We start from the raw sequence: 12866 nt of genomic DNA on the forward strand, positions 1-12866 counted from the left end.
CCAAAGTGGACTCAAGTGGACAGGCGGTACGTGACAATAAGGACAGTGCAGCATAGGTTTGTGTCGTCCAGCCAGCTCAGTGGTAGAAACATGTTTATTCCCTTGTTTTAAAGAAGGCAATCATCACGTGTGTTTACATCTTCATCAACAATCACACAGAAACATCAGGCCCACCAGAACCAGTACAGTACCTCTTTGGTTCTGGTCCAGTACCTGAAGGTCCCTGACACAGCAACAGCTCAGACCCAGAGTCTGCTTCAGTCCGTGGGGCACTACGTTACCCACAATCCTCTCTGGGCGAGTCCCCGTAGACACGAGGAAGGCCGATCGGGTCTGAGCTCACAGACAAGAAACAGACAGAAATGGAAAACCGACCACAGACAGACAAATGTTCTCCAGCGTTCTCCACAGTTCTGCAGCTGGAGGCCACAATCAGCTTGTTTTTCACAATAAGGGCACATGATTTCTGTTTTATTTTGTCTCAGTCTGGATCAGATCGGAACGTCCTGATTGGCCGATCAGATGTTTTGTTTTTTTTTGTGTGTCTTTAAATCCCTTGTTTTGTTGACCCAATCAGCTGTAGTGTTAGCTTGTCTAGCCCACCTCCTCCACCATCTGTCCAATCAGCTGCCCCACCCCTTCAGGAAGTCAATCACTGTCCAATCACAGTGCGGGGGGTGTGTCCAGCAGGGGGGCGTGGCTCAGAGACTCCCTCTTATAGGTCTTCGGGGGAAGTTTGGGGACGCCGTGTCGAGGCGGCACGGGAGGCCCGTCCAGGGGGAGGAGTGGGAGGGGTGGGGAGGGAAGGGGCATTTTTCTGGAGGCAGGGACGGGGCTGGGGGTGATGGGGGCGGGTGGAGGAAGGGGAGGTGAAGAGGAGGCAGTGGGCCCGGAGCTGATGGAGGACGAGGAGGTGGTGGTTGCGGGAAAGAAGGCCTGAGGCAGCAGATCACAGCGGAGGCGACCCTGAGGGGGAGGCAGGAGGTGCAGAGGAGAGCTGAGAGGCTCCCGAGGAGGTAGGGAGGGGGGGCTGTCGGGTGGAGACGACGATGACAGCGATGAGGAGTAACGAGGGGGTAGCAGCTTACAGGTGGGCTGGCGAGGAGGGACAGCGGGAGGGCTGTCCAACTTCGATATCATCTGAGAGGGAGGGAGGAGAGAGAGGAGGGAGAGGATGGGGGGGAGAGGAAAAGGAGAGAGGGAGGAGAGACAGTCAGTGTGGAGGACACATGAGATGATGTGGGAGGAACCACACCTGCTCTCATTATTCATTGACATTTGATCTCATTAGAACAGTGATGTTCTCATGCTCTGTCAGTGGATCTAAATGCTGATGGAGAACCAGACTTTTATTTCTGTTTCTTCAGTACAAAGTTTCGTCCTTTTCTGATCCTCTTTCTTTGTCCTGACAAACTTTGTTACTACATTACACTGTCAAACACTTCCTGTATCCATTTCAAATTAAATGCACTGGAAGATTTCGGTGGACAAAACCCCTTCATTTTCTAACAAGGCTTTTACTGTGACACATTTACGGGAACCCGACGTGCACTGTTCCATCATGATACTTCACATGTAGATATGAACACACAAACACTGGCAGCGATTGAAATGGGACAATAATACACTGCTCAAAAATATTAAGGGAACACTTACATCACACATCGGATCACGATGAACGAATTATTCGAGTTGAAAATCTTTACTGATGTTCACTGTATAACTTGTTAAGAGCAAAATGATGTAACAACGGTCAATGGAAACCAAAATCATCAACCCACTGAGGGCAGGATTCAACGTCACACTGAAAATCAAAGTGAAAAATCAAAATGACAGGCTGATCCAACGTGCATGAATTTCATCCGGACAACTCATAATGTGACTCAGTAGTGTGTTGTTGTTGTAGTAGTAGTAGTAGTAGTAGTAGTAGTAGTAGTTGTAGTAGTAGTGTGGCCCCCGCCTGCCTGTATGCACTCCCGACAACGTCTGGGCATGCTCCTGACGAGTCGATGGATGGTGTACTGGGGGATCTCCTCCCAGACCCGGATCAGGGCATCGGTGAGCTCCTGGACAGTTCATTGGCTGCATCAATACATAACATCACACAGGTGCTCATTTGGATTTAGGCCAGGGGAAGGTGAAGGCCAGTCGATGGCATCAGTGCCTTTGTCATCCAGGAACTGCCTACACACTCTGACCACATGAGGCCGGGCATTGTCCTGCACCAGGAGGAACGCAGGGCCCACTGCACCAGCATAAGGTCTGACAGTCCCTCTGAGGAATTCATCCCAGTACCTAACAGCAATCGGGGTGTCATTAGCTATCCAGACCATCACTGACCCACCGCCAAACCAGTCATGCTAGACGATGTTACAGGCAGCATAATGTTCACCACAGCATCTCCAAACTCTCCATACTCTGTCACATGTGTTCAGTGTGAACCTGCTCTCATCTATGAAGAGAACATGTCGGACCTGCCAATTCTGGTGTTCTCTGGTGGATACCAATCGAGCAGCACGGTGCTGGGCTGTGAGCACAGATCCCACTAGAGGATGGCGGGCCCTCATGACACCCTCATGGAGTCTGTTTCTGACAGTTTGGTCAGAAACATGCACACCAGTAGCCTGCTGGAGGTCATTTTGTAGGGCTGAGTCACAATCACTTGTGCATCCTAAATGGACAGACCGACATGCCTGGAGTTTAACTGACTTGGTGTTCTACTGTGATGTTTAAGTGTTCCCTTAATTTTTTCAGCAGTATACTTCACATGAGTAACCCAGAACAAGGTGTTGAAAGTATAACTATAATACTACACTGGTTACATTAAACAATGTAAATCTACATTATTTTTATCCAACATGAGTATATCCACCTGTTTTTTTCTCCTGGCCTTTATATGAGACCGAGCCTTTATTTGAGGAAATATGTTAAACATGTTGGTCACCTTAGAGGGAGACGACTCAGCTGGTGCAGACTCTGGACGTCTGCGGGGAGGAACAGGAGGAGGAACTGGAACATCATCAGCACCACGACTGAAGCTCACCATGGAGGAGACCGAGGACGACCCTGAGACGAGAGAACAACTGTTAGAGTCTCACAGGTGACATGAACACTCTGCACTGCTGAGCACATAAAAAATATAAACTGCACACTCAGAGGTCACTTTATTTGAAACACCTGTGTAGTCTGATGTTATGCACAGGTGGGTCACACTGTTCAGGTGTTCCTAATAAACTGGGCACTGAGTGTTCAGTATTATGTACTGTGTATATGAAGACAATGGGACGTGTTCAGGTTCACATTGACTGCAGCTGATTGGTCCTGTACAACACCATAAAACACATGGTGAGCCGTCAGCTGATGGTTTCCATGGAGACAGACTATTACTATGGAAACAGAGAGATGCACTGATGAGATCTATTGGATCGGTATCAGCCATGATGTCACACTTTGATCATATTATTAATAAACGAATGAAAAGAAACCTGATTCCAGATCAGTGATGGCAGTTATTCTCAGGTATCACAAGAGAAACAGATCAATGCATCTGTAGTGTGATGTCAGCGATGACGCCAAGACACAGGTGAGTTCAACAGACAGGTGAGTGTTGGTTAAACAGGTGAGTGTGATGCAGACGTACAGAGAGTCAGGAGGGTTAATACTAACGTGGACCGTGAGGCAAAGACACCACAGAGAAGATACTGTCGCAGGCTGCAGAGCGAAGAGGAGAAAACACTGTGAGGAGGAGATGAGGGGGGAGGAGGAGGAGGAGCAGCAGTGACTCTGACCCCACGTTAGTTTCTCTATGAATGAAACCAACCAGATGAAACATGTCCATCAGGGACCTGTAGAGGAGCTGGAAGCTAGCTGTTTGCCCTGCTGGCCAAAGTCACACAAAGACGCTAATACTGGTCTGCCACAGAGACGTCGAGGGACGAGGCACGTTGGTTAACGCTTCACAGCTGGCAAAGCTGAATATGAGTGAACTGTGGTTTCCTACAACACAATAACAAGCTTTACAATATATGGATCAAATACAGGCTGTATTTGCCACCTTGCATCCTGAGACCCACCATAATCAAGTCCTGAACAGACAACACACCAGCTGTGCTGTGAAACAACATGAATGGATTAAGTGGAGTTTGAATGAACTGCTGAAATGTCTACAGCTATGGCGATGACCTATGACTGTCACACAGGACATGAACGTCCGATGAAGCCGAAGGAACACGTGAACACACTGACGGTGCCACAGCTGACATTTAAAACCCAGTCTGACACACACACACTGACACACAAACATGAAGAAACAGTACAGTCAGTTTAAACTGCGTTACTGTCCTTTTCTGTCTTTCACCTTCATATAAAACTAATGGCAGATACAGATGTGAATGATGAGCGCGCACGCACACACACTCACGCACACACACCAGAAAAACAGCAAATATTTGTCTCAAAATGGCACAAATGTAGATTTTTCCTGTTGGCAAGCAAAGCTTTTGATTGGGAAATGTGACATTATTAACATGACAGGACCAGGAAAAGAACATCAGCATTCATCCAAACGCCTTCATCAGCTGCAGAGTGACAGGAAGTAGAAGTACACACAAAGATGTCACATGATCAGCACATGACCTGAGATGTTAAAGTCACATGACTGCTGAAATGTCACTGAGCTGTATGTAATGAAAACTGGAAACACATCCGCATTTGTTTTTTACATTTGTGAATATACATGAAAGTTCCTCTGTGGGGTCAGGATTTAGTTTGTCCGCTCAGGGCTACTGTAGAAACACTGTGAGCTGCTTCCTCTGAAGATATAAAGACTCATTCAAAGCTAACAGAAACACAATGATTCTTATTCTCAGCTGAATGAATGAAAACAAGACTTCAGCCAACAGATCCTCTAAATCGTCCACACTGGAACTTTAAAAAGCATCTTTGTTGTTCCAGTCAGTTTAAAGAGAAACTGAAGTCAGACTTGTCAGACACATTCATAACATCAAACTACAAGAAACTAGTCGTTACAATCACTGGAAAAGCAACAAGTGAGATACAGCACTGCCAAATACCCAGCTACCATCTTTACTCTAAGCCCGGGTACCCTTGAAGACGTGGAGAGGAAAGACTCGGACACCTACCAGGGTGATGCTCCAAGCCACTGGTTCAGGTATGTGGGTGAAATCAAGAGCCAGGAGATCAGCTCTTTTATGGATCACATTAATTCAGTGTTCAACAGAGGATATGAGAAGAAACCAACTACCATTTGTGGACTGTGCAATAAAGGAAGGGGAAGAAGGAAACCTTCAAGTGGAGATACACTGGAAGCCTCTCATCCTGACCAACATCTCACGTTTGACTGTCATCATCGCTGGAGCAGAGACTGGAGGCATTCCAACTTCACAACATCATGCTGAGAGTGTACCCACACATTCTGAGGTGACAGTGACGGACCAAAATCACCTTCAACAGGTACTGAAACGATGTGGTTATCCAGAGCGGGCGTTCATCAAACCACACAAAGACATCTAGACAGTGGAGGAAAAGGGGCTGCAGTGACCGGAGACACCACATCATCATCCCAACTGCAGTGAGGAGTGTAAGGCCTTACATATGGAAATTAAACAGCTGCTCAGTCGACACGCGTAAACTCCTTTGGACAGGAGTCAGCACACATTTACAACAGAAGCAACAGTTCATCGTGAGGTTCATATCCTGGACAGAGAAGACAGTGGACTGACAGAGGGGTAGAAGGTCATCCATGAAGAGGAGGGGGCTTCAGATGCCGCCTGTCCTCGGCTTACAATGCATGGCAATATCCTGCAATTGACCTTTAATACATTTCTGCGAATAATTTATTACATGTAAGCCTGAACTTTGTCTTCTGTTTGGTAGACAGTGTGTCAGTGGGCAGGGTTAACGTGAGAGCTGTGATTGGAAGGTCAGTCTGTTAGTGGGTGGGGTTAACATGAGAGCTGTGATTGGTAGGACAGTGTGTGTCGGTGGGTGGGTCTTACTGGAGTGGAAGGGGCTGCTGGGACCCTGAGGAGAGTCAAACACGCTGCCTACGTCTGTGGAGCTGGAAGCAGCAGAGGCGGGAGGCGGAGTCAGAGGGGTGCGAGGGGAGTTAGGGGCGGAGACGGCGCCCCCCTCTGCTTCGCTGTCAGGGATGCGGCTGTAACTGATCTTCCTGGGCTCGTTCTGCAGCGGCGTTGGGTGTCGCATGGTGCCGGGCCTCGCCGAGGTCGGACGGATCCCCGGAGACTTCAGAGGACAGGTGTACTTCTTCACCTGGAAAAAGGAGGGAGAAGAGGGATAACAGAGGTTTGGACCTGCTTGTAAAGAAGCAGAACCTACAGAAAAGGCACATTAGCAGAGTCCTCCACAGATGGTGGACAAGACCAAAATAATGCTGACACTAACCTTGTGGTAGCTTTTGACATGTTGACACATAAATACATGTTGACAGTTACTATTCCACTGCATTGAGGAGCAGAGCTTTAGACTTCAACTTAAACTGCTGCTCTTTTGAAGTAGCTTTTGTTTCTCACATGCAATCACAGAGTCATTTATTTCCACATCAAGCTGTTATGGAACAATTCATCATTCACTTGTAGACGTGTTTGTTTCAGCCAATGAACCACAATCTCTCTGTTAGCTCTGGTACTGGTCTCCTGCACTGTCAAACGTAATTGCCATTCATTTCCCCATTGACAACGATGTCATTTCATGTTGTTTCCAGGGGATTTTAAAGGACTAATTAATGGATGGATGAATGGATTGTTGTATATAAAATCATTTTGATGAATAATCTGAAAACCCGGAAAAACAAAGTCTGAGAGGTGATTTCTGAGAGGCATTCATTGATAAATTGTGTTTTTTATAAAGATGACATATATTGTTGTAACATCACCTCATTTTACTAATGTTAAATTATTCTGATAATTTATCATCAGTCATTTAATGACTATGAACTACTGACCATATCCTGAACTGCTCTGTGAAGGTTCTCAGTCATCCAGGTCACACTTATCCAAAAAGGGTTGAATCAATGGCAACTGGACTAGAAACAAGACAACATTTGGCCTCTCATCCAAGAACTTCTTCAGTCAAACCCTTCGTTCATTCCTTCAGTGGACTGAAGAAACATCTCAGACGAGAGAAGAAATGTTTCCCAGTTTCAACCAAGTCAAAAAGCCTCTAACTGGTTGAGGGGTGTAATTTTCACCTTGTCAGAGTGAAGGACAGACTGAGACCAGACTCAGGTCAGCTGTCAGTGGTACCACGCTGACACTTACAAATCGAGGTAAGGATCGGGCGTTTCGAGGTTCGATCTCCAGAGATTTGTTGAACAGATGATCAGCGAAGTCTTTCTCGGACATGTCCTCCATCGGGTTCAGGTTCTCAAAGAACTTCTGCTCCAGAAACACAGAGAATACAGTCACACTTCTGGCACGGCACCGTCAGTATAAACAGAGAGTGAGCTCATCATCAGACTGACCCTGATGTCACTCTCCACTTTCAGACAGTACGGTTGGTTCTGGTACTGTTGGATCTCTCCAGTGATTTCAGCCACTTTCCTCCGCTTGCTGAAGTTGATCAGATCTTTGCCATGTCGGCGCAGGAAGTCAGGGTTTCCCTCCTCCGTCTTCAGGATGTTGGTCAGGTAAATTCCTGACACACACACACACACACACACACACACACAAAGAAAGAGACTCCCAATTTAACCTTTGACCCGTCATGTTTAAACCTTTAGAAAGTGCGTATGAGAGCATACCAAAGAACGGGACACAGGGGGGGTTGATGGAGCGTAGTTTAGCTAAATACTTCTTGTAGTGATCTTCACTCAGCTCGTGAGCTTCCTCCAGGATTTTTCTCTGCCGACTCGGAATTTGCTGGAAACAAAAAGCAACAGCCTTGATTATTTTAGGATTAGATGATGACAGATGGTTACAGGGAAGCAGAGTTACAGACAAAATTTTGCTGTCCGTTGGAAAGTATATTTTTTCCCAATTTGCCAAATTACTGAAAGCATGTTTTTGTTTTGTTTTGTTTTTTTTGAAACTTTTTATTTATTTTATTTTCTTTATATAAACAATCTCAAATGCACAACAAGCAAACCACAAAATGGTAACTGGGAAAGCAAAAAACAAGTAAAATAGAAAAATAAAATAAACACTACAAATAAAGTGAAAGTTGTTGCAACATTTATCACTGTCCATTAGGACTGCTGAGGATTCGACCCATCTTTTTTCATATACACAGTCCATTTGTGCCACTTTTGGTCCAGGGTCCCTGCTCTCATTCTAAGATAATCAGTCATTCTTTCCATCAAGTAGATCTCAACAATATCCAACCACTGTCCCGGACTTGGGGGGTCACTTCTCAGCCAGTTTCTCATTATGGCCTTTTAACATGCCAAGATCAATATTTTGAAAAGATACAGGTGCTTCTTTTGAATAGTACCTTCTGGAGTCAAACCCAGGTACATTATCCGAGGGTCCCTGGGTATCCTGTAGGAAAAAACCTCTCCCAGAATCTGAGTCACTCTGTCCCAGAACCCCTGCAATTTTACACATGACCAAAAAATATGCGAGATTGGCACTCATCTGCCCACATTGTCTCCAGCATTGCTGCTGTTCACCTATTTGTTTATTTTTGATGTGTGGTGTGATGTAGAAGCAAATTAAATTCTTCCATCCAAACTCTCTCCATCTTTTAGAGCTGGTGGAGGTTTGTTGAGTTCTACACATAGAATACCAATCACACTGTCAGTTTGATGTTCAGTTCTGACTCCCATTTTGATTTCACATATAATGAATTCCTCTCATTTTGTTTTTGTAGACCTCTTTACAGCTTAGAGACAATCTTTACAGGTGTACATTTATATGCATTAGAAAATACTTCAATCACTTTGTTTTCTTCTGCAGAAATTCCTCTTTTGACTTCTGTCTCATAGAAACGTCTTAGCTGTAAGTATCTAAACTGGTCCCCATTATCCAAATCAAATTGTCTTTTGAGTTTTTCAAAAGTTTTAAAAGTATTCCCCTCCAAGAGTGTACACATCGCTGTAATCCCCCTTTCTCTCCACCTTGCAAATGTGATGTCAGTTTCTCCGGGACTGAACGGGGATGTTTGGGAAGGCCAAATTAGAAGTTTACTGTCTCCTTCTAGTTTATATTTTTTAACTAATTCATACCAATTTTTAAAAGCATCCTCCAAGATTACATTTTCTCCCACATAGTCTGTGTGTCCTTTCCCGCCTAACCTGGTTTGAGGTCGAGAAGAGCCATATTTAACTCAATGTGCTTCCACCTAGCTTGATACTCCGAAGAACACCAGTAAACAAAATATCTCATTTGGGCAGCATAATAGTATTCCATTAGATTTGGTACTGCAAGGCCTCCATGTTCTTTGTCAATTTGAAGTGTTTTGAATCTTACCCTTGGTCTTGCTCCAGCCCAGATAAACCTTGATAACGGTTTGTCCCACATTGAAAACTGAATCTGGGATTCTGACAGGTAAAGATAAAAAAAGGTACAACAACCTTGGCAGCACGTTCACTTTCACTGCCTCGATCCTTGAACTAAAGTCTAACTCCAGTGTGCACCATTTTTAACATCTTCCTGTATTTTATCATTTATTATTTTATAGTTTATTTCGTTTATTTTATCAAGTTTCTGACTAATTAGCACTCCCAAGTATTTTATTGTTTTTGCTTCCCATTTTACTTCATATTTCAGCCAAATATCTTTACTTGGTGTGTAATTAAAAGTAACCCTTAGCTATGTTCAATTTGTAACCTGACATTTGGCCATACTCGACTAAAGTCGCCATGAGTTTAGGGAGTGTTAAATTAGGGTTTTGGAGATAGATGATAGATAATAATGTTGTCCGCAAAAAGTCCTATTAGATGGTCCTCATTTGCTATGCTGATTCCTCTCAACTCTTAATTTTGTCTTATACTATGTGCTAGGGGCTCTATGAAAATGGCAAAAAGTGCAGAGCTAAGACAGCAGAGCCTGTATGCACCTGACAGACTGACAACTGAAGCCCAGCCTCTCTAGCACTCGGTACAGAAAGAGCCAACAGATCCTGTCAAAGGCCTTTTCCGCGTCTAAACTGGCCAGAAACGCACTTAGATGTTTTTTATTAATGTGTTTTATAAAATGTAAAGTTCGCCAGATGTTGTCTTGAGTTTGCCGTCCTTTTATGAACTCAGTCTGATCCTCATTAATTAAGTCAGGCAAGAGATGCTCAATTCTTTTAGAGATAATAGAAGTAAACAACTTGTAATCTACGTTCAACATAGAGACTGGACGATATGATTCACAGTTCTCTTTATTCTTCCCTTCTTTTGGAATGACTGATATCACTGCCTCTTTCCATGATGGTGGTGCCAAAGCTTTTAATAGAGTCCAATTAAATGATTCTAACATAATAGGTGCGCGGCCTTCTTTAAAGATCTTGTACCATTCATTCAGAAAGCCATCACTTCCAGGACATTTATTTAATAGCCATGTCCAGTTCTTTTTTTGTGATGGGAGCTATTAATTTATCATTTTGAAATCTTCCTATTGAAAGGAGGACTCACTGCAGTGACAAGCTCTGACCACAGAGCAGCTGGTCTCTGTCTGAACAAACCCAATCCTGTGAACTACAGGACCAGTTCAGGACCTGAACATCAACTGCTCTCCAGAAACAGAACAGAAACAGAACCACAAATTGTTAAGTGCTGTTGTTACCTCGAAGGTGTGGTCCAGCCTGTAGACCGGAGACGAGTTCATGGCACTGACCACCTCCAGGACGCCATTAAAGTTGTTGAGTTCCTGAAAAACCTGCAGGATCTCGATGATCCGCGACACAACAGCAACACGTTCCTCCAGGTTCTCTGTTTCTACGATACATCTGCAGATAACATGCGTGCGCACACACACGCACACGCGCACACACACACACACACACACACACACACACACACACACACACACACACACACACACACACACACACACACTTACTTCAGGGCTGCTGCAGGACAGCTGACAGATCAGACACGTGGATGATGCTGAAGTGTAGTTACAGGTGGAGTGAGAGGTGTGACACGGTTTAAGGTGGATGTGTGGTTGTAATAAAGGGAAATGACACATAGATGGTGCAGAGTGGTTGGAGGTAAAGGAGAAGGTCGGTGGTGTAGATGGACTTTAAGTTTGGATGTGAAGCTGTTGGTAAGACAGAGGTAAGACATGAGGTTGTCCTGAAGGTGGACGTGTTATTTCCTGAAGCAGAGGTCAATGTGTGACAGCTCAGACTGAACACATCAGTTATTTATTTCATTTTTTCCCCTCTTTCATTCCATCTCATCATCTGATTGGCCTCCACCTAGAACCTCTTTCATTTCTGCTCCAGACACTGATCTGTTTCCAGATATATTTGGTGGATTGAAGAGGACCTGGATCAAGACTTTAGGTGAGTTGGGTTACCTGTACATTTCACTCACATGGGAAACTTTTGGTAGTCTGTGATGGTTTCTGAAGACACTTTGTGGATGTAGTAAATTTAGTCTTTTGAGTTATGCTTATAGGAGGTTTGTTGGGTTTGATTTAAAAAAGGGTCAGGGTCATTTAACCTGACCTCCAACTGCCCCGAGTGGTGTCAGTGAGGCCTTACTTTTCGAACCACAGTGTGAGGTTGGTGGTGTGTCGGATCATCCTCAGCAGGTTGGGGGAGTGAATCTCTTTGTCCTCTTTGGTCCAGACGCTGCCAACCAGCTCAGACGGCTGCACAGCCCTGCAGGGGGTCACACAGGTGAGACAGGTGTTTAAAAGGACAGATGGGTGTATAAAAGGACAGAAAAGGTGTGTGAGAAAGGTGTGTGACAGATGCGGCAGGTGTGAGAAAAGTGTGTGTGACGTGTGAGTCAGGCATGAAAGACACGTGAGACAAGTGAACCACTTGAGACAGGCGTGTAACAGGTCAGCAAGGTTGGTGAAACAGGTGTGTGACAGGTCAGAAAGGTGTGTGAGACACGTGTGTGACAGTTCAGTAAAGTGTGACATAGATGAGCGACAGTTGTGAGACAGGCATGGAATAAGCCTGAGACATGCGTCTGACAGGTCAGACAGGTGTGAGATGTGTGTGACAGGTCAGAAAGGTGTATGTCACAGGTGTGAGAGGTGAAACAGGTGTGTGACGTGTGTGACAGGTCAAAAAAGTTTAAGTGACAGATCAGACAGGCGTGTGACAGATGTGAGATTGGTACGACAGGTGTGTGACACTTGGGAGACAGGTGTAACAGGAATGTGACAGGTTAGAGAAGTGGAAACAGGTTTGTGACATGCTTGAGACAGGTGGAAGACAGTTCAAGCAGGTGTAACAGCTGTGTAACAGGTGTGTGTGTGTGTGTGTGTGTGTGTGTGTGTGTGTGTGTGTGTGTGTGTGTGTGTGTGACAGGTGTGTGACAGGTGTGAGACCGGTGTGACCTCCTGTATCAGTAGTTACCTGTAGAAGTCCGACTCAAGCAGCGTGAGCTGTCGGCCGATCTCGATGGGGTGCAGTGTCATCAGGTCAAACTGTTCCGTGTTTCCTGGTTTACAGATGTGCCACTCGACCGGAGGAGGAGAGTTCTGGAAGGTGATGCTGTGACTGGGCAAGCTCACCTGAACCTGCTTCTTTCTCTGGATGATCTTAGTGATCGACTCCACCCACTTCCTCATCGCCTTGCCTGTAAAACGTGACATCTTTTCTGTAACACATGACATCACAAGCCCTCAAAGGCTGACAGAGGTGAGACAACACAGCTGCTCCACAGAGAGATGGATTCACAGTCAAACCAGCTGATTTCTGGAAGCAGGATAATCTGA

At 45.2% G+C, this 12866-nt stretch overlaps 1 protein-coding gene across 2 annotated transcripts in view; it reads right to left on the reverse strand.

The window, feature by feature from the left end:
• Window positions 1-14: 14 nt before the first annotated feature.
• Window positions 15-12866, reverse strand: part of sos1 (son of sevenless homolog 1 (Drosophila)) — a 41974-nt gene continuing 29122 nt past the window's right edge. Inside the window, exons 14-23 of one of the 2 annotated variants that reach the window (XM_076728726.1) lie at window positions 12505-12727; window positions 11674-11793; window positions 10749-10911; window positions 7781-7898; window positions 7502-7674; window positions 7299-7415; window positions 6018-6291; window positions 3667-3711; window positions 2945-3066; window positions 15-1140 (exon numbers count right to left, since the gene is read on the reverse strand). In XM_076728726.1, coding sequence (XP_076584841.1) covers window positions 664-1140; window positions 2945-3066; window positions 3667-3711; window positions 6018-6291; window positions 7299-7415; window positions 7502-7674; window positions 7781-7898; window positions 10749-10911; window positions 11674-11793; window positions 12505-12727 — 1832 coding nt within the window. In that variant the 3' untranslated portion in view covers window positions 15-663. The remainder of the gene's footprint in view (window positions 1141-2944; window positions 3067-3666; window positions 3712-6017; window positions 6292-7298; window positions 7416-7501; window positions 7675-7780; window positions 7899-10748; window positions 10912-11673; window positions 11794-12504; window positions 12728-12866) is intronic. The other variant, XM_076728727.1, reaches the window with a different exon arrangement.

The sequence above is a fragment of the Chaetodon auriga genome, chromosome 4 (genome assembly GCF_051107435.1).
Source record: "Chaetodon auriga isolate fChaAug3 chromosome 4, fChaAug3.hap1, whole genome shotgun sequence".
Classification (NCBI taxonomy): Eukaryota; Metazoa; Chordata; class Actinopteri; order Chaetodontiformes; family Chaetodontidae; genus Chaetodon; species Chaetodon auriga.